Genomic DNA, 22,632 nt, shown 5'->3' with positions numbered 1-22,632 from the left:
GGCGCGGGGCCCACCTGCGCCGGGTGGCATTGCGCGGGAAGGGCGGCCCGAGGTGTAACCGCGTGGATTGGGGCGGGTGAGCACAGGAACCGTGCCTCTCTCCCCCAAAAAAAGGTTTTCTTGTTCCTTCTCTCCCCCCTCCCCATTCTGCCTGTTTCCCCTCGAGGGTTTTATTTTCCTGAAATCTGGGGCGTGGAGGGAAGCGCTGAATCAAATTCTAGCGCAAGCGAGGAGCCATTAGACTTTGAGGAGTGTTTCCAACATGACAGAATACCGGCTAATCAGCACTAGGGCCGTAAAGGGTTTCCTAATTTGATTCCGTTTGACAGTCAGCCTGCTAATTTTGACTCATTTACCAAGTGGTTGCCGTGCATTGAAAGGATGCTTGGTTTAGGTCTTGTGCTGTGCTCCTGGTCCAAGTCCTCAGAGGGCAATGGACAGCTTTCTGCTGATTCCAGTGAGCTCTGGATCTATCGTTATAGACGTATCCTGCTTTGCATGGAGTACTCGTTATTCTCCACACGTCATCTGAGAGAAGAAAAAGCGTCCTTCTTTGCTATAACTGGGGCACAAAGAAAGTCTAGGTTTGTGCAGCAATAAAAGGCCACTCATTTTCTTGTTCTCTTTAGAATCTTGCAGAAGCACTGAACATCCTTGCCTGATTAAACTGGGCAAATTAAGGCAGGATTCAAAATCGAGAGCTAGGAATGGAGCAAGGGTTAAACGTGAGTGTGGCGAGGACAGTTTCCAAAGCTGTCAGGGTGAAATGAAATATGCTAGTATTTTAAAATTTTGATTTCTATTTCAGGATCGGTTGCAAAATGTGAAAATGAAGGGGAAATTCTGCAGATACCTTTTATCACAGACAACCCTTGTATAATGTGTATTTGCCTGGTAAGTGTGTATTTCAGCTAGTAAGAACACTCAGACGTGTACTAAATGTGACTGCACAGAGCGGGGAATGTTTCACATAATCAAATCTTGGGTGACTCTGTTGCCTTTATGTAACACAAGGTTATCTCAGAGCTGAGCTAATGGAAAGTAACCCAATACATGATCTGGCAATCATTTCTTTGACTTTAAAGCCTGGGCACAAAGTTGTACATGACTATTTCAGGCACTGTAAAACCATGTTTACCATGTAAATTTGGGGGGAGAACTGCTTTCACAGAGTTGGGGGTGCACCCAGAAGTCTTTGGTTGTAGCTCAGCCAAGGGAAAGAAAGGTAAGGTTTGGAAACGCTGCTGCTTTGGGCTCCCATGTGCTCCCTGTCACAATCCCAATGAGTGAGGAACTCCACAAGGGTGCAAGGTGAAGGCAGTAACGAGACCGTGTGTGCTGTAATAACGTGACAGTGAAAGCACGAGGGATGCTTTCATCAGAGTGCTTTGCCTGCTGTGCTGGGAGTTCAGTGGTTAACGGTGTTGCTAGCTGATACACATTTTGGGGAGAAACATTCTGCTTCCTTGTTGTTCTGCTTCGGAGTTAAGCATTTTTGGGAGCAGTTCAGTTGGACAAGCCAAGGCTTAGGAGTTATTGTAAAACAGTAATTCTAAATAAAACTTCCTATGATATTATTAAAAGAAAGCCATAAACCTTAATTTGCTGTTGAATGCAAAGAAAAATACAGGCTAGAAAGCTCTATGTTTTACATTTTGGAATTTACAGAGTAGCTGAATGTACAGAATGTGTTCTGCTTTAGGATTGAAATATCAACACACCCTCTCCCCCTATTATTATTGCTATTATTATTATAAGTCTATAAAAGATGTAAAAAATGTTTTCAGACTACCTTTTAGAAGGCAATTTTGGCAACTGTAGGACCAAGATCATCCTGAGCCCCTCGAGGTTGATACCTGTCGCTGCACTGAGTTCAGTAGGTTTTAAGTGAGACTCATTGATAACTTTTTAGGTAAAATTGATAAAGAATACATTATTGATTTCTTCTGAGTAGGATTGGATGGGAAAAAGAGGAGCATGGGATGAGGGAAAACAAAAAAAGAGATGAAGCTGTGTTTTATCATGGATCACCTTCCCAAATATGTCTGCCACCACTTTAGTTAATGGAAGCTAGTGTTAACCAGCGAGGAAGCAATTTATCTGTGAAGGAGCAGAAGTTCAGTCTTGGGCATCAGGGCAATAATGCATGAGGGTAAAACACTTGTATTTATAGATCTCCCTAGACCTTGCTTTATTAAATCAATGAGCACCCTTTTAGTGTGCAAGCATGAAGAACTGCAAAAAGCTTTGGATGTAAGAACTCTAAATCCCTGTGGTTTGCAGGGCTTACTTTAGTGAAATGGCAACTGAGGGCATTTGGCTCCTTTCTGTGCCAGGAGAACACTACATTTTATTAAGCTCACAGATGCCTAGTGAGTTACTGCAGTTACCTGCCCTGGCTACACTCTTTTATTTCTGCTAAAGGATAAATGCAATCTCTGTTTCTTGAGTTGGAAGCTGGGAGGCTTGGTAGATGAGAAGGAAACCACTTTTGAGATACTGGCTTTAACACTATGCAACACCCAAAGCATTTGACTTATTGGACAGCCTGTTGCTGAAATCTTTGTTTAGATCTGCCACAAGGGAAAATATCAATTTTAAGAGGTCTGGGGAGAGCAGAAACAAAAGAAACAATGGGGTGATTTGTGACCAGGAGGGGAGAGAAAATCAGATTGCCTTACATTCAACTAGAAATATTGATTGTTTAGTAACAATTCAGTGAGGAACTTTCTCTGGAAGTGTGATCATTCTCTTCAAGGGCAAACCTGCTGGTTGATGTTCATACTGTAAGAAGTGAGCAATTAAAAAGAGAGCTTGTTATAGAAAGGAAGCTGTTATAGAAAGGAAGCAACTGCTGTTTAAGAGAGGACAGAAAATTCAACAGAGGGCACCTGTATTAAAAACACCAGTCAAGTGAGTAGCTGAAATTGCAGATTGGATTATGGCATGTCTTCCTTAGTGGTGATGCATTTCCATGAACACAGGCTGCCATAAATAACAACACAAGTTGTGGAAATATGAAGCTCTGGGATGAAGAGGAATATCTAAATAACTCTGGATGCCTCACCCCTGACAGTGTCTAAGGCCAGGTTTGATGGGGTCCTGAACAACCTGGTCTAGTGAGTGGCATCCCTGTCCATGGTGGGGTGTTTGAAACTAGGTGATCTTCCGGGTCCTTCTAATCCAAACCATTCTATGATTCCATTAGCTCCCTTCCAGGACTTTGCCCATCTCACAAATGAGAGGACACAGAACTGAATCATCAGGTGTTTGACAGAACTTTGCAGACTGTCCTGTGGAGCATGCAGATGCATCCTAGCAAGGGGGAAAGAGAGAGGCAGCATAAGCAAAATGGTCTCTGGCTTTCTCTTAACAGGCTGAATCATTTTGGAGGGTAAAGCTACAGGTAGTACTGTAGGAGCAAATGTGGTAAACGTTGGAAGCTCATGGATTATGAGTAAATTGCAATAATGAAATGAAGACTTCAAAGGGCAATTACAAAATCAATTCCTTTTACACCACTGGAAGCTCTTGGTAGGAAGACCAAAACCAAAAGTTGTCTTTTCTCATTGGTTAGCAGAGACAGGGTAGACTGATCTTCATGGTAGGAATGTGAGCAGAAACAATGCAGATGGAGCACAGACTCCTGTGTGTGGACAGTGCTTTGGTGGAAGCTTCTAGCTCTTGTTTTAGAGTTTTTGGGAGCACAAACCCTTGAACCTTGAATACAAGAGGGACATTGGTGGGGATCTCCTAGAGATAGCCAACTTTAGCTACCGAACCAGATTTGCTCATGCTTGAGCACTAGCTCCAACGTGTGGAAAGAGAAGTTGTGGTGATACAGGAGTTCGCACAGAGGGTCATGTGCTGGAGGTTTCCTATATGGTGCGTAGTAAGCCATTCACTTCTGAACTATTGGTAATGCTTTCTAGTAAAAAGGCACTGCACCCACACTGGGATAGCTCTGCCTTGGATGTCCCTACTTGTCAAAATGAAATGTGTTTGTGCATGGAACAGCTCTGATGCTTGCCTTATATTAATAAAAGGAAATGGGTAAGACTAAGGGCGCGTAGGTGTGTGTGAACATAAACACTGTAGTGCTCTGCGTGCAAGAACTACCAGCTGAATAAGCCACTATGGGTAAAATCTCAAGGTCCCAAATACATAATTTATATGTCTCTCTTAATGGTCTTAATAATGCCATAAGAAATGGTCATTTTTAATATCTCTAAGACAATAGTTTCAATGTGAGCTTTTGCAATTACCACACTTTAGCAATGGCATAAACATGAGTGTATTTGATCTCCAAAGAACTTGCCATTAATTACAGCTGACTGCAACAAATGGCCATTTTGTTTTTGTCCTTTTAGAGAAAAACATCAAAGTCAAAGAAGAGAATGTGGTTTATCCACAAGGAATTTTTTGTAGGACTGTGATGAAAGCTCAGGTCTCCTAACTCCTGGTCTAATGGTTTGACTACAAAGACATCTCTTTTCACTTCACGCACTTCCACTCTATAAGTGGATGTGGGTGATACAGTCACAATTGAACATACTCATTTTCTTTTGTGTCTCTCTGACAACAGGCAGGCTGCACAGATATCAAGTTTTTGGTGTGTCTGCTCTGCTGAGCTTCTTCTGAGGTGTGGATGGGCAAAAGGCAAATTAAAGCTGTCTTCATGATCCAGAGCTTTGGGGAAGTGTTGCATCCTCAGGGAAGTATGCTTTATGACTTGCTGTTGCTATCTGCAAAATGCTGTTAGAGCCAGAGTGCTCTGGTGTTCTGCCCACTTCCACTCTGAATGTCTTGTGGCTCTGCATCTCCGAGGAGATGCACTGTCTCTGGAAAGCTAACATCCTACCTTGCTTTCCGTAGGATTTGAGATACTGGAAAAGGGCTAAGAAGGCTGAAGGCAACTGAAAGCACCTGCTTTCAGATGCATTCACCTTACGTGCTGTTAAACACAGACACTGGAGAAAGTACTTAGAGCTGATGGGTAAAACAGAAGTTGCACTGGAAAATTGTTATTCTGATCGTGCCATGGCTGAGCATCCCATTGCAACTGTGTTTATAGCTAAAGACTTTTCTGATGAAAGGATGGGAAATGCTCTGAGCTGCAGCAAGTTCTGTATCAGATGAAGGTAAGCACTGAAAGGAAATGCGGACTGTGATGGGCAGTAAGTTAACCAACCCTATGAAGAAAAATTGTTGTCAAAAAAAGGGAACCTATTATTTCAGATAATGGTGTGGCCCCTGATAGTACAAAAAAAAAGTTAGAAACCATATGATTGTAACATTATGCCATGCTTAATGGTCAATGGTAAAAATGTCTTAAGTCTTGTTGGCTTCTGAAAATCAAAGTAGTGAAACTGTGGATTATGAAGCTGACTGAAAAGTACTTGTGTTTTAAAAAACTAGTCTGAATTGGTAATGATGATTATAGGTAAAAATACATAATCTTGATGGTATTCATAATGGAGTTGTATTGATTCAATTTGAGAAATTTATTCCAATTATTAAATGCTTTAAGACTGCAAGCAATTATAGCTACATTACCTAATACAAAAATTATCTTCTAAAATTATCTTCCCACATCTGTGGAAAAATGATTTTTTTTTTTTTCTAATTCATAGGAGCACTTTGCACATCTTGTGCAGTTTGAGGAGCCCAAACATACTGTGTATGACAATTTCAGATCTTTCTCTTTTATATGTGAAAGTTTTGGGCTGAAGGTAGTGGAGGCATAAGGAAATTTCTGTCAGTAGCATCAAACAAGACTTCATAAGCACATATTGGTAAGTTTGGGACTTTCTGTATAGTGAGGATTTTGAAATGTTAGGGGAAAAATGCTATTAACAGACTTTTGAGGGAATTTTTGATTAGATTTCTTTTATATGAGTGTCAGCATTTAAAACAGGCATGGAATATTTAAGTTCAGCTCTGGTATAAGTACAGTAAATGATCAAATGCAGCAGAGTTTTTGTTGGTACAGCTTTTTGGCTGGAAGGTATCTAACACTCAAAATAGAAGTAGGCTCACAACTGATATTATGGCATTTGCTTTCAAGAAAATACATGCTTCAACATACACGTGGAAAAGACATAAAAATGCTGCAGTCCATCGGAAATAGGTGAAATGAGAACCTGTGCATAGTTATAGGGCGAGAATGTAAAAAGACCACAGAATTAACTTAGCCTGAGTTAAAGTTCTGAGTGCTGAGTTTTTTGAAGGTGACATGAGCTCAGCAGTGACAACGATGACAGGTGGTGGTGCCAGTGGTGGTGTGGAGAGCCATGTCATTTCATGCTCATTTGTCATCATCTCCATGGACCCTGAACACCTCGCCAGAAGCAAGCAGAGATCCAAGAATAATGTATCCATTGGCCAGTGCTGTATGTAGTTTCAAAAGGAACGTACCAAAAATGCCAGCTGAAAGGAACAGGGTAGAAGTGAGGAAGTGCAAGGAAATAGATAAGTGCACCTCAGCTAACGATGGCCTTGACATTGCAAGGGCTTTCTGAATGTTTTTGAAGAGAATGAATGATTTTAGTTTTTGTATGGTTTTTGTGGGGAGAAAAGGTCTTTTATTATCTTTTTTCCCCCACCATAGTTTAGAACAAAGTGAGTTGTGTCAAGAAACAGCTGATAAAAGCCAGTAGTGATCTTGACAAACCACATCTAAACGAGAGCCATTTCCCCCACCTTTTTTCCTCCCCCCTTCCCTCATGCTTGTGCCTCAAACTTGTCAATTGCACCTGAGGAGTGGTAATCATATGTCTCAACCCTTTATCACCTAAATCCAGTACAGAAGGAAATAAATGTGAGCCAGAAAGGATAACTAAGTGTTGGAAATCTGAGAAAAGTTTGGAGACAGGAGCTCAGGAAACTAAAAATCAGAGCTTTGACTGCCGTAAGTTTTATTCAGCATGAAACATAATTCTGTAGTTTAAATTTCCACTTTTAAATCCAAATGATCAGTGTAGAATTTGACCTTTGCTCATAAAAAATTATGTTAAATTTGTCATTATAAGACATAGTGTTCTGCCTAGCTTGAACTAATAAATTGGTGAAACCAAGTGCAAGCAAACCAAAAAACAGAAGGAATATTACGTTTGTTCCCCCTGCACACACACCCCCCCAATCAAAAAGAAGCCCAATCCTAAAAAAACATGTCCTCATTGCAGACTAAAGCAAAACAGCTACTTGATGTGCTGGGCTTCTTTACCTCTAGCATAGCTGATTTCTGTGGCACAGTGCACAAGTTAAAAGCACGTAGCTAGCCTGAGAGCAAGTGTTTGACACATGTTCAGTGAAGATGGCAGTGTTTTAGTACATGAGGATTCAATTGTTGTTGCATCAAGGTATAATGTGGCCCAGATGACTTTTAGTGGAGTAGTGCATATTAAAAAACAACAAAAAAAAAATCATCAAACAATTCTTTCATACCTATTTTATTTAATTCAATTTCAGTAGTTTGCATACATCGGCTACAGAGTCTACCAAGACTGCATCTTCTTTCAATTTAAATATTCTTGGTCTTTATTACTGTATAATGCAATCAGCTTTCTCTTTACCCACAGAAATAATAAACAGAGAGACAAAAAAGCCTATGATTCAGTAGTGTACTGATAGTTTTCACCCCCATATTACTCCAAAAGAAAATGTTTTTCTGATCGGTGCATGAAGGGCTCCTGAAATGCAAACATGCTCCAACATGATGAAAGTTTTATTATTTTTTTTCCCAATTACAGATGTATATGCCATCTCTTAAATGAAAAAACCCAACACCCCCCACCCCAAAAAACAAACCGTGAGAACAAAACCCAGACATAACGCCATGTCTGGTGCAGCAGGGTGTCTCATATGTGCTTTGTCATATAAACTAAAGAAATGTATCTATGAATATGTATATATGAAGGAGGTCTTACAAGAGAGAAGTGACTTGGATCAAGACCCAGAGGTGGTTTGTGATTGCTTTGGTAGGCTCTTCTGAATGATGATTCTGGTAGGTTCAGCTGTACTTGCTCTTAATTCATGCAAAACACCTGTAAGACAAGACTTTGACCTGCCTGAGACTGAAACACAAACTCTCTGTGGTAGGGGATGGTTGCTCTGGCTTGCTCCTCAAGGTTTCCATCAGCAGTTTTGAGGAATGTTTGAGTCAGTTTAGTCCCATATACAGGTGTGCCCACCCTGGTCAACTAGTACCACATGCGACATCTCATGTGATTTCCTCCTCTGGGGAATGAGCATGGATTGTATAGCTCTTTGTTGTGTCTGTACCATCCGTGCACCTTTTGATGTCCACTTTCTGCACTTCATATCCAAGGGCTGCCTCCAACTGTGGCACATCCCTGCACAGGTATGTTGGCCTTCAGATCACTCTGCTTTGTCGTGACAATTAGTTTGGGGATGTGGTACACAGTCATGTGTAACAGCTTACGATGAAGCCTTTCTGGAAATCTGCAGGCTGGAAGAAGCTATTTCATGTTGTTCTCAGACCACATGGGATAGTGAAGAGTTCACTACTTGCACATTTCTAACATAGTCAGCTGCACTGAGCAAATATACATATGCACACAGTGCTGAACTGATTATAGGTCTTGGCAAAACCCTCCTGGAAGAGAGCTGGTGATATGTCACTGTAACGATGATGAAGATCCAATCCATCAAGTACGAAAAAGAGATTCTCTTTTGTGTAATTAAAGGATCAGATAACTCAAATACAAAAGAATATGTATAAATAATACATGGAAAAGTATGAAGAGCACAAAAGTGCTGTAAAATAAATGGAAAAATGTAATATAACTTGCAAATGTCTTTGGAATGCGTCTACAATAAGTGCAAAATGGATCAGTCTAAGTTAGGACACTTTTTTATTGCCAATAAGAAAAACATTATTAAAGAGCTGGTCCAGTATCAAAATGGCATTTTAAAAGCATACGGTTACCTGTATATAGTTTTTATTAGCTTTCAAGTTTCTTCCATTGAGTTGTTAATGGTCTTTTTAAAAATTATGGTTCTGTAAGTGAATGGCTCACAGTGTCAGTACTTCTGCTGTTCTGGTTTGTGCCGCTGTATAAAAATAGAATTTTTTTTCCCCACCAAATATCTGGTTTTATTTCCCCATCATGTTTTAATAGAAAATTTTGAGGGAAGAAAAATATTAAAAAACAACCAAAAAATCAAATGAAAATGCAACCTTTTTATATTGAGCTTATGGTCAAATAAAAGGCCATTGTGAAGAAAAAAACCCAGTTACTACATAAAAGCTTTTACCTGTATTACTACTATTAAAATGACTATCATAATGGTACTTGCTCACAGTGTACCTAATAACTGCTGTGATTGCTTCCTCTGAGGCCTCTTGGCCTCTTCATCTTATGCATTAAGCTGCAGCTAAAAAATTCCTAGTCCGATTGTTTGGCTGATCGAGCTCTGTGCAGCGTTTTGCATCCAAGTGAATCAAGTGCTGAGCTCTGGGTCCAAGTACGGCGTCGATCTCATCCCTTATCATCCCCAGAAGCTGACCTTGTCTGCTGACACCTGAATTTCATATACTTTTTGTCTGTCTCTCCCATTTATTTATTAGACTTTTTTCCTGTTTTTTTTGTTTTTTACATTTTCCCTCTGTCTAGAATCCACTTGCTCTAGATAGTTGTCCATAATCGGGTGATAAAGTAGGACTGTGTACCACCACCTCACTGAGAAAACAATGGATATTCATGCATTGTCTATGATTTTCATCCTTTTTACTTGTTTTGTCGTCTGTTCTACACATCAACCTCTTGGCTATAGTTTTCATTTTCTGTATTGTATCCCAGATTTTTCAGAGATGGAAGCATTGTACAGGTGTGCTGTGAAGTGCTATGGGAAAAGGCAGTAGTGTGAAACAGCATTAGAGTTGGGATAGATTTGTTCTTGTGAGCACTAAGGATGGGGACGTGATAAAATGCCATGTAAAAAAAATGGTGCCAAAGAATTGATGTTTTCCCTGACAAATTGCGGTCCCAGTTTTTTTGAGTCCCTGTTTTAAGTAAACCTTTGCATGAAGCTTCAGTATTAGAGGTTGAATGAGGCCCTCTTTAACTCTGCCTCAGATCTCTGCTGACCTGGTTGCACTGCATTTTGCTCCAGAGTCGATCTAGTTCACACCATGCATCTACAGTGAGTCACCTGGTAGCAATGCAGCCTAAAGTATGTGTAAGCCTCAGCATGCAGTATTGAAACTTCCTGTAAGACTTGAGAAGTCGAAGACTGCCATTTCTACTTCACACTGAAAACCAGGTATAGCTCAGCCCTGGGCAGCTCAAGTGTGCTAAGTGTAACCCCAGGCTCCTCTGCTGACTGCAGGATCAGCTGTCCCCTTTCCCCAGACAGCCATGGTGTGGCTCATCTCCTCTTTCATGGCTAAAGATCTTGCTTGAGGCATGGCAGCAGCACCTTGCACTCCTCCATAACCAGGGCGATGCAAGCAAATGTGTTGTACAGCCCTGGCCAGGAAAATCAGATTTCTGACAGCTCGTAGGCTAGAAGTCTATGTATTTTGGATTGTGTTTTCTTGTTTGGGTGTGGGGTGGTTTTTATAGTATTTTTTATTTGTTTTTTTGGTTTTTTTGGGGGGGGGTGTTTGTTTGTTTGTTTGTTGTTTGTTTTTTAACTGCTCCTGACATGTTTATATTCAGTTATATTAAGTGGCTTCAATAGGAAATGGGGGTTTCCCCAAGGCTTGGAATCCTCAGAATGTATTCTGATGGCCAGCTAGAGTCATACATTTGCATTTGTTTTTCTGTTTTGTCTTAGGATTTATTAGTGGATGAAGAGTAACAAACCTTGGTTGTCCTGAGATGGTCTCCTTGTTCTTTTTTGTGTCTAGATGACCAGTTGAGGCATGGTTTGGGAGAGATGGAGAAGAGCTGATTAATGACTACTCTAGGGCTGCATAGTGATTATGATCTGATTGTGCCAGTTAGTGAAACATCTCGAGGTTGTGTCACCTAGAAACCATTGGGGCAGGAAGGAGCCAGGCAGGGTGGCTGGCTGGCTTTGAGATAAGGCTATTAGCTGAAGGATTGCCTGTAAGACCTAAAATACTGATAAGGGCAGAAGGCTTTCCTGCTACAGGGAGGCTGTTGATCATTTGCTTGTGACAGAGAACATTCTTTTTTCTGTATATGACGCTGCACAGATGATAATTTTTATATGTAGCACTTTACCCTTCTACCCCAACAGTCCTGGGGACAGCTAGACTGGTGATTCAATCTGGAAAATCCTTTTGATTCAAATAAATGAATAAAGTTATTTTGGCAGGTAGAATGCAAAGCATGCAAAGTCTTTAGCCTGTAAACCAAGGGTAGGTGGTTGGGTTGTTTGTAAGTGCAGTGGATAAAAAATGCTGGAAAATTAAAATTGCTACACCTTAAAATGTTGAGGGTCTGGTAGTGTAAGAAACCTTTTTAACAGATGCATATTTGAGGCATAATCTGTCCATGATCTATGGACATGAAGCATTTCTGGAGGAAATTGTTGATGTGGACATTTAAGATGCAGCAGAGTGCACTGATACTGAACCAGAACTCGTTTAACATGAAAATGCAGAGGAAACTGAAGAAGTCTGCAATTTGTATGGCTTCTGGGAAAATGTCTGTATATGTTCAGTTTAACTTGGCAAGGTTTTCAATCCTCAAGCAAAAATCATTTGACCCAAAAATCAATCTGAAGATGAAATTTATAAAATATCTAGAGCTTGAGGCTATGGTAGTAAGAAATTTGAATGGTTTAATGCACTTGTTGTTACGTGAAGGGTACATATATGCTGCCTAAAACTGTGTATAATCATTTTAGTATAAAAGGAGTATCTTTGATATCATTGGGTTTTTTTTGAAATAATTAAGCCAGTCCACGTACAGAAACATACAAAGGAAGGAGCCAAAAAAGGGGAAAAGGAAGCAAATCATGTACCAGGAAAGGGAGTTTCCTGGAAGACAGCCATCTGGAGAGGTGAGTAGGCAGCTCCAGCCTGTTCAGGGGGCACAAATACTGCTGGTGGAAGAGGATGGGGATATGATGTGACTTCAGGAAAGCTAGGCATGGCTCCGGAACCAGAGGTTTAGAAGGATTTGAAGTATCTTCTGGAGAATTAATATGACTCCTCTGTGTTTGTAGCCAACTTGTGATTGTGGCCACAAGGTAATGCTCCCATTAGAGGATTTAGGTTAACCCACTGAGTGGCGCTGAGTTTGGGCTGTTGGCCCAGGCAGCCCATGCTTACTGTCTTGTCTCCTCCGTTGAGAAGACAGCTCCAAAGAGGAATTTCTTAGAGCCGTCATGCTGAGCAAAGAGCTGACAGCCGTTGCTGAGTACAAGGCCTTTCCCTTAACCCCCGTCTCTGTTTTGGGGCCAAGCACCTCATGCTGTGCCATTCAGGGTTCACTGCTCTGACCTGGGTGACAGGAGCATCTGCTTCTATATCACAGAGCTGAGTAGCTGGAGGCTGAGGGAGAACAGCAGTTTATTGTATAAAACAGTATGTCGAGAGTCACTGATGAAGAGATTAGCGATCTCATCTTGGTCAGGAAATTTCCCTCTCTTCTCTAGGGTAGAGAACTGCGTTTCAATTGCCCATGTAAAAGAGGCTGCCCATGTGGACAGGCTGGATGAAACAGTGTTTCTCTTCCAACCCAGACCAGGATGTTTCTTGGCAACAAGGACTTTGTCTAATTGCAGAAGAAGGTACAGTTAATAAAAAATTAAGTTTCCAAGACCTCAAGTGGATACTTTTTTACTTTTCCTTGGTTCAACCACAGGTTCTCCATTTTACACGGCGCTTGCGCCTTTCATCATGAAGAGCTCTTATTGTGCTAAAAGTGTGAAACTTTTGGATTTCAGATCATCTTTCTGCCTCCCCTAGCTGTTCAGGTAGAATGATTGCTGCCTGAGTTCTTGCTCAAAGACAACAGTGCTGTCCCACACAATGAAATCATCTTTGTCTGCCTTCAGAGCACTGTGGACTTCGAGCCAGGCATAATCTGTTTCTCTGACATTTGAGTCTCATTAATTGGGTTAACAAGATGCTATCTGCACTCCATACTTATGTAAATAGAGCCTGCTAGCAAAGATCTTAATGGCACCTGATATATCACACTGCCTTTACATCTATCAAGAGGTACCACTGCAGGAGTCACTTCCAAAAGCAGGTTGTGTTCTTGGTCCCATGGGTCCCTTTATAAGCTGTAAGAAATGCTGGTGGTCAAGGCCAACTGTTCAGATGTCTTTCAAGTGTCCCACTGGTGACCAAATCTCACTTTGTCAAGATGACAAATGATTTGTGCATACCCCATTCACCTTCAAGCTTCGCTCTAATGTCAGCTCCATTTACTTGTCAGAAACAGGTATTTTTTTTACTTCCCACAGTGCAAGTGGGAAAGGAAGGAGTGAAGGGAACACAGGCTGAGGAAAAAAACTGCTTGTATGGCTTCTATTCAATGTATTATTATAGTTGAGATTTGCAAGCTTTGGACATACCAGAATCTGTTTGTTTGTACATGTGCAAAACAGAAAGAAGGGAATTTGCTTTTCAGAAGTGAGAACTGACACTGCAGGGCTACTATTATGCAAAAACATGTTTTAACCACTGGATTTTTCAAGAAGAAAGTGGTTGTGCAAGATGAGTTTCTTATTTTGGACAGCAAATTTTTTCCAGAGCAGCATTTAAAAATAAGTGTTTAATTAACACGGTCTGCCCAGGGCATAGGGCATTGCGCATGTGTCTGCACTGAAGAGCTTGACTCAAACCTCTGAGCTCTCATGGGTGGTTTCATTGACTGCAGTGGTATTGTTATGTGGCTAAGTGATTGCTGCTGTGATTGAGGGCTGTTATATCTCACCCAAAAGAAGCCATGGCCAGGCCACAAAATATGGTCAAAGTCAGCTCAAGGACTGTGAAAGTGACATTGACAACTTTGGCTTTTAATTTCTTCTCAATGACTTCCATATCTCTTTTGCTTAGTCCACAAGTCAGAATATGCTTTTCCTCCTATTAGCTACAGCGTTGGCTGAAGTTTTGAAAGTCACAATCTTACTTAATTTGGCAGTGTGATTAATCACAACAAAGGAAAGCTTATTCCACCTTTCTTTGTCTCTGATGGAAGCAAAGAAGTTTGAGTAGATATGAAGTAGGAACACACAGAAGTGAGATGTGTCAAATTAAACATTATGGTGTCATAAGCTTCTCTGACTAATTCTCCTGGGACCTTGAGCCTTCCTTTGCTGGCAGCAGCTGGATGAAGACGGCTTGAGGATGACACTTGCCGTGAGTTGCCCATGACCCAGGATTACCATGGCCCCTACAAGATTTTACTAGCAGCCAAGCAGCAGTTGCAGCAAAAATGAGTGAGCCTTTGTGAGTTGAAAGCAGCACCAAAAGACCCTGAAAGCTCCAAGGAGTCCTGCCCGAAATGCTCCTTTTCCTTGTCTCTTCCCGCTCTTCTCTATACTGACTCACAAGTTGGGGGCTGTGCCTTCTCTCTGCAGACTGCTGTGAATAACCTTTTTTTATTTTCTAATACCACCGAGTAGCACAGGCAAAATCACATAAGAAAACAAATTCAGGGTCAGTGCTCAGTTTTCTTGCAAGTTCATTAAAACAGCAGTGTCTGGAGGCCTTTTGCCTAAATAATTTCATAATAGAAAACAGACTCTCGTTGCTTCTTTCTTTTGGGCTACTATTTTTATTTGGTTGTTGTTCCTCAAGCGTTTTGGTCCTACTTCAAAACTTGCTTCAACTAAATGAAGAGACTGTTTTTTTGGTGCTTTCCAGTTTAAAAGTTGTACTGCAAAACTTCTAGGAGTCTTCTAGATTATGAAGCTACAATTGACAGGGATCTTCCTCTCAAAATAACATTAAAAAACCCCAACATGCAGCTTAAACATTTGAAAGAAAATAAAAAACCCCTCCCCTTTCTCTCCCCCAGCTGAGATCTCCTGTTGCTGCTTCTGGCATGCATCACATCTTTGAGGATACAGTATCATGAGAAAACTGTCACTTGGTGATGTATTAGGGTAATATATCATGAGAGCATCGTTTCTTTAGAGGATATGGGCAGTAAAAGACATGATTCTGGCCAGACAGAGCAGCAGGGGACCCTGCTCTTTTTCTTTCCTTTTCTTTAATCTAGCCCTGTTTTTGTGTTGTACAGGAGTGAGTTTCTTCATGGGATATGACTTGTTGCAGAGTAAGTTAGGAGGCCCATTGGGCTTTTTAAAGTCTTTAAGAAGTACAAGGCCTCAAGGGCTGCTTTGTTCAAAGTTTTTAGAACAGACTGAAGCCCGAAACTAGGGCATTTGCCACTGCTGAAATCTCCAGTGTAAAGACTGAGTAAGCGGGCTTCAGACAAAGAAGGCAATAAAGATGCAATGACAGGTAACTATTGTTTGGATAATATATTTGTAGATCTAGCCTACCAAAATGTGATGAAGTGATACTTTTTTAAAAGGCAGGCAATGAATCTCTCTTTAATAAATGTCAAAAGAAGTTGTAATTCACAACATTAGGAGAAAAATTACTACTGGTCAGTATTCAGTCTCTAACAGAAAATATAGTTATCAAAAATAGGAATTCTGAACTGATGTACTTTGCTTTTGATATACTTTGATTTTTATGTACTTTCTAATTGTTTTAATGGCTTTGTTTCTCTCTCATTGACAATATCTGCTGGAAAATAAACAGCAGTGTATAGTATTGGGATGAAATTAGTTAAGAAACAGAAGCAGAATATTGTTAGGGCACTCTTTTAATGAGCTGGGTTCATTTCTGAGATGAGCCAGAACATGACACCATGGCTTGATCTAAAATTTGCTGAATTCAAAGTATTTAAGAATTTATTTTAAACCTTTGGTGTAATCTGCTTTGCCCTCTGTGAAATCATCTTGATAATTCATGAGTGTCGTCTTCAACGGTTTTTAGGACTAGAATTTACTTAGGGTGTTTTCAGACCAATTTGTCTTGGCAGACTTCTCCTCCAAGCCATCCTATGGCACTTGAGGGGCACCACCATGTTCCAGGAGCTAATACACTCAGGGCAGCAATGCTGACCCACATCTGCTGACTTCAGCTGTGTTTGGTTGATCAAGCTCAGGCAGTGGAAGCTTTTATGGCCCTCAACTGCCCGTCACTTCTCTGGGAGAATGAATTCTCCACCAGCTTCAATCAGGGTAAACCAGGCTAGGCTGAACCAGGTCTTCGACATCACTTATTTAGCTCAAAATAAGTTGGGCAGTGATCATCCAAAATGTTTTGTTGACTGATCTGAGTAGCTGAGAACATCCAGCAAGGGGTAGATCATAAAATCACAGGGCTGGGTCAGTGAGATGTAACCTTTTACAGCAGCATGGGTACAGGTTTGCACCTGGAGCTTCAAATTCACAGGTATTGCCTGTGACTACTTTTTTCTTAGGTGCTGTCATCAGATTTAGGTAACTGGTAATTAATGCAGATTCTTTATTGGCAAAGTAGAAATATCATCCTATCAATTAAAATTCACTGAAAAAACATGTGAATTTTAAAAGTGTGTATCTCATGAAGTGTGAAGCTGGTGTCTCCCACAAGAATCCCAGTGCGTAACCCTTCCTTGAAATCTGGCTCCTGGATTATTATGGGTATTTTTTACAACAGTACGAACTGCTGGGAACTTGTGAAAACCCTGTCTCTTATTGCTAGAAGACTGCCATGCTATTTTGCTGAGAGGTAAAGAGTGTTGCCTATAGCTGTGCAGCTGAAAAACTCTAATCTGAAGCAGCACTTGGAGGGTGAGGTGGAGACAGGGAGACTGAGAGCTACACGATCTGGATCCTGCCCTGGCTTTCTCACTGACTTAATCTTCAGTTACAGTAATTGTGTCTGGCCATGTCCACCTTGTCCCTAAGCTCACTGGAGCAGGGATGTGCTGCTGCAATGTCTGATGTTCTGGGACCCTGACCCCAGCTGCAGCCTTAGCATTGAAGCCAGCAAATGTAGGAGGAAGAGACGGTGCTTTCTTTTCACCAAATGCTGGTGCAGACGGCTGCTGTCGGAGTGTTGGGATTGCAGCAGGCGACTGAGGTCACTTTCCTCGTGCTGGTGAACATCATTAAGCACAGCAAGAAAATAAAAAAAATCTGTTCAGTCTGTGAGGGGTTGTGAGTGATTTGTCCTGAATCACTTGCACATACTCATGTCTTCCTCACAGCAGTGGGGAATACCCATTTGAAGTGAAATTTGGTGTCATCTTTCAGCAGGGCCTTTGTTTTAGTCATCTTTCCTACGGAGCAGGGAGAGCTCGAAGTATGAAGGGGGATGGTTGATGCTGGCTGAGCATCACCACAGGGCGAACTGTGGCCTCCTCCCTGCTCACCCTGAGAGGCCAGGTAAGATAAACAGATTACAGGGATGAGGGGGAAAATTGGAAGCTACTGAGTGCTCTGCTCAAGAAAGGAAAGAGAGACTGTGAGCTGAACTAAAATACTGTCATTTGTATCTAATGCAATTCATGCTGAAATCACGGTCATGTTGTGCCATGGGCAACGACCTAATGCTGAAGGTACTGAAGCATATGTTTGACTTTACTCCTGTGAGTTGTCCCATTACAATTTTACATGCTTAAAATAACAGGACCTTTGTCTCTCTTGGTGAAGCATATGGCTTGGTGTTTGTAGGTTTATGTGGGCAAATGGAGAGAACACTACCATTTTGCAGAGAACAGACATTGTTTCATAGGGAAATATTTTTTCCACCTTGAATTTAGAAATGCATCTAGTGTGCTAAACCGTTTTTGTTACTGTACCCACAAAATTTGTTTTGCAAGGAAAAAACACCCCAGCAGATAATTGGAGGGGAACAAGGGAAATGAGACCTTATCCTCATCTCCCTTGACAGTGGTTGAAAGTGTCTGCAAACATCTCTCCTTGGGGAGTGGTGTCTCCTCCCTGAAGCCAAATCGTGTGGCTCTTCCTCAGGTAGAGAAATGCTCATGGAAGACAGCAGTCCCACAGTTTTAGCAGGGATCTCTTGCTTGCATCAACTCTGCTGTTGAAGGGAGGTTTGTAAATCGGATCTGAGACAGCGAGTTCCAGGCAGGAGTGCCAAAGAGGCAAGGGTACTATTTTCAGAAAGAGCCTCAGGATTTGTCTAGACCGTGAGCCAAGCATGTGTCTGAGCCTGTTCTTGAGTTCAAGTTGGCCCAGCATTGGGGTTGTTTGCACGTAAACATAGGTGCAGGCACAGGCTTGGGAGCATGGTGCTCCCAAGCTTTGCTGAGGGACAGAGCCTGTGACCAGTGCTGGCCCAAACCTTTGCTCCTGTGGCCTGTGGTGTGAGTGTGGCTTCCTATGCACTTGAGAGGATGCTCTGGCCGTGTGCAACACCTGGCAGAGATTCCAGCAGCATGGCCTGAGAACATGGGGATCACAGCACATGGCGGGAGCCTGCGTTTGAGCCTGCCCTTTGCCTTGTGGTGGAGAGGTTGTCTATGTGAATTGAATACACTTGTTTCCTTAATTTTAAATGGCTCTTTCTTCTCCTAAGGTCACATGTGCGTATTCGAAAGCTCCATCCCAAATTCCTCAGGGGTAACTTTTGCCGTTGTTTGAAAATTGTTATTGTTTTCATGGGTGATCCCACAGGCTTCTCTAGCAGAAACTTGGGGACACCCTGAGCTTCTTGGTGAGGAGTCCTATCAGAATTACCAGCCGGACTGTGATGAATAATGGTAAAAAATGAATGTTTTCATGATTAGTCATTAATGGGAGTCAGTTTTTCTACCTAATCTGTCTCTCTTGCTTTTATTATTTTTCTCTCCACAGCATTTTTTTGGTTAAATGAAAGTTTAAGCAACATTTTTCCCATTCAGTATAAATAATTAATAACCTCAGGGTATCAGAAATGCAGCACAAGCTTCCTAAAAGCACTTTCAATACATAAAAAGAAAGGAAAAAAAAAACAACCCCAGACCATCACTGTGGACATCTGGCCCCCTGAGAAACCACATCTGCAATGTCTTCTGCAGCTAGCTGTGACAGCACAAGAGTGGGCCTGGGGTACCATTGATGGAGGCACTCCTTGGTACAGTCCTGGATAAACGAAGCAGACTCCTATTTTTCTTTTTTTTTTCTCTCTTGAATCCAAATCCAGGTTGAAAAGAGCCATCCTCCTGGTGGCTGCTGTGAGCCGGCAGGAGTCCAGTGGGGAACCCTGTAGAAAGTTGGCTGTGGCTTCCAAGCTGTGGTTTGGCACATATCCTCTCCAAGATCTCTGCCAAATATTCAGACTCCTTTTTAGTGTTTTTTTTTCTTCTTTTCATGTTGGCATTTTATTTAACTGTACCATATGAGTTTAAGGCTGTTAGTTTGATATAATTTGTCGCCAGAATGGGCTGTTTTGTGTGGGGTTCTTTGATGGAAGGTAAAAATATGAGGTGTATGTAGAAGGTGAACAAATTGCGTTGAGAGGAGGTTGTAGTAAAGGTAACATGAAGCAGTAACAGTGATATTGGGTCTGGTTAGTGTATCTCTCCTGTGTGGGAATTTGACATCACCTCTGCATGCCAAGTTAAGGAGACCCTTGGTTCTCAGTGGCAAAGTGGGAGAGGGGAGGAACATGGACACCCAACAAAATTTCTGATCTGTCCTGAAATGCATTAAACAAGAGTTCTCCAGCAGCTGGGCTTGGTGAGTGCCGTGAGGAGTCCAGGGTGATCCTCCAGCACTTCCCTAAATGTTCCTTTCCAGGGGAGTCTGGGATTCTAGAGTGAGCCCTTTGCTGAGCTGAGCACTGACTGGGGAGCTGCGTCAGATGCGGCAGCATTGTTCTGGATCAGCCTGACCTCTTTTAAAAAAATACGTATTTTTCCAACACTAATAGTAACCTTAGCCGAGGTTCTCTCCCTTTCTGTGTGCGCGCCTGAGCACTAAATTAAAAGAAAAAAATAATCCCAGATGTGAATCTATAAACCATCTGTTTAAAATAACTATTGTGCAGGACTATAATTAAAAGTTATTTATTATGAATCTTGGGATCCTATTATGGATTTGACTGACTCCCAGGTTTCTGACTTAGCAAACGGTTTGTGTATTTATGAGCCATGTGTCTCTTCCGCACTTCTTGGTGCCAGAGTGCATGTCCTTTAAACAAAAGGGAAAAAATCCCCTACCCTCCCATAACTGTTGGCTTCTGATTGTTGCCGTCTAAGAAGTTTTCTCTTAAGAACAGCAAAATTCAAAGTATCTGAGAGCTTTCAACAGATTCAGAGACGCTGTTGACAGCACAGATGGAGGCTTGGTAATACAGCTCTCCTGCATGCAGCTACTTAGTGACTTTCCAAATGTATGTCTGGGACAAGTAATGAAATGTTATGATTACTGGGGGCAGGAGGGGACATAACTGGAAGGAAAGGATTTGTTGCTTAAGTCCCATTTGCTCTCAGCCTCCACTTTGCCCTTGTGAAATGTGAGGGAAGGAGGCAGCAAAATTGAAACAAGCAGATGGACAGTAGACAGTAGTGTTTTGGGCAACTGGGTGAAGCGAAAAACTCAGCCTCCAGATGACAATTACTCTTTGTTTTATTTTTGTACTTTTACACCCAGTGGACCCAGGAGATCTGCACTGGATAATGCCTGACTGCAATAGACTAAACAATGATTTACCAGCCCTGCTTTATCTGCTGCAGGCCTGTGATGGATCAGCATGGTATATTAACCCTTTCCTCCACATCTGCTGGCCTTGTTTTCCACAAGATACAGCACTGAGATAAAACAGCTTGACTTTTTAAAAAGAATTTTGGGATAATAGTAATAATAGTAACTGAAGCAGTAGGGGAGCTACACTCACCTCTTCTTAGTTTAAGAGGGATTTTGCCATGAGGACTATGCTAGGGCAGCAATATGTTGCAATTGTGGCTCTATTTTATATTTTTTCAGCAAAAGGCCCCAGAAGGAGTGGTGGGACTGCAGCCTTGAGTGATGCTATACCTCACACCCTGGAAGAGCAGCCCAGCCCTGATGGTAGGGAGTTAGGCAGCTGGGGTTGACATCTGAAACAGCCTGTTTTGGAGCCATCTGGGCCTTGCCTGCAACAAGCTAGAGAGGATGAACATCAGCTTTGCAAATCCCACCCTGTTTAAATGCTTAGCTGCTCTTCTTGTGCTGGCAAAGATTGGCTCTATTTACCTGGGACACACGGAGCTGTCCTTTAAGGCAGGAGGATGCAGCTTCTCCTCCAAGGGACAGCTTCCTCTTTTATTTGGGAAACGCAAAACAAAACAAAACCAAACCAACAAAAAACTCCAACCAAACAAGTGAAAAGACAAAAACCCCAGAGGTGCAGTGGATGGATGGTGTGGCACCTCCTGCCCACCTTTTAGCACCATGCTGTGATAACTGAGCTTTGAGACAGTGATCCAGATTTGCTGCCCTCTACATCCAGGGACAATTCAATGGTTCATCTCCTGCACAAGTATCCATGCTGTGAGGACCAGTGACTTGTGGGAGCACAAAGAACAAGCCCCTTTCTGCTGAAGCGAGGCCACTGAACAGCAAATAGTTCAAAGTCTACTGAGTTAGAGAAAGGAAATGTGAATCTGTAGCTTACAGCTTAAGACACCCTCCTAGACAGAAGGACCCTTCAGTTCCTGTCGCTGCACTGTGGGCCACTAATATTCTTCATGTGGAACAGATGCTGAATCCAAAACAGCCCTTGGCATCAGCAAAATCTTCCCTCCCAGAAAACCTGCTAAACCAGCAGCTTGGCTGGTGATAAGGAAAGACGAGCAAGACCCAAATTTGGCTGCCCCTGTGGGGTGGCTCAGTGGCACCAAGCTCATCATCGGAGAGAATTTTCCTGATTTTAGCAATGTGGGAGAAACAGGAGGCTTCTGCTTAGGAACAGTAACTAGCAAGTATTTCCTGTTTGAAATATGTGCATTGGGGTCATCCTTAGGAACTTCTTGCATTGCCAAGAAGAAGAAACCAGGATGTACCTGAGGGCAGAAGGAGGCAGACAGCACTCAGGGGAGAAATTGCCTAGGAAGCTGGGCTGCATGAGGCATTTACCCCAGTAGTCCTCTGGGAACAAGGGAATTAAAACAAATACAGAGCCGTGTTATTCTTCTGGTCCCTCTTGCTGCCATCTGCAACAATAATGTCATCGTTCAAGGAGAGAGCCCAGTGGGTAGCTGCCCACTGGCCCCCCTTACTGGCCCAGCTAGGTTGGTTCTGAAGGGCACTGTGCATCTCGCTTCTCTCAGAGGTGCATGATGCATGCTGCAGCTGGGTAAATCATGTTCTCCACAGGAACAAACTGTAAACTGGGTTTTGGCCTTCCTTCACACCCACTTTCACCAGGCAGAAGATTTTCCCACAGATAAAAGGTAATGGGGCTGATAGGCTTATTAAATCTGTCCTTAAGCAAACTCATTAAAGAGAATCAGATCTTAGCAGAACCCTTTAAAATACAGATTGTAGTTGAGTTGGTAAGCTTGATTCTGCTGCCCTTCAACAGACTTTACAGGGGCACCATGTTCCTGTAAAGGGAATCAAGATTTCACTGAGCACTTTAAAAGAGATGTTGAACCAGTTGCAATTCTGTGTTGTGGCTGCTTTGTG

The 22,632-nt window shown here is 42.1% G+C and overlaps 1 protein-coding gene across 1 annotated transcript in view; it reads left to right on the top strand.

Moving 5' to 3' along the window:
- Positions 1–75: 75 nt before the first annotated feature.
- Positions 76–22,632, top strand: part of LOC108446803 (BMP-binding endothelial regulator protein-like) — a 38,716-nt gene continuing 16,159 nt past the window's right edge. The window contains exons 1-2 of the mRNA XM_017734462.1: positions 76–725; positions 809–894. Of these exons, the coding sequence (XP_017589951.1) occupies positions 880–894 (15 nt within the window). The 5' untranslated portion in view covers positions 76–725; positions 809–879. The remainder of the gene's footprint in view (positions 726–808; positions 895–22,632) is intronic.

This window comes from Corvus brachyrhynchos, unplaced genomic scaffold, assembly GCF_000691975.1.
Source record: "Corvus brachyrhynchos isolate BGI_N302 unplaced genomic scaffold, ASM69197v1 scaffold94, whole genome shotgun sequence".
Classification (NCBI taxonomy): domain Eukaryota; kingdom Metazoa; phylum Chordata; class Aves; order Passeriformes; family Corvidae; genus Corvus; species Corvus brachyrhynchos.
Note: the sequence above shows the minus strand (reverse complement) of the source record. Positions and strands in the feature narration are given on the sequence as shown.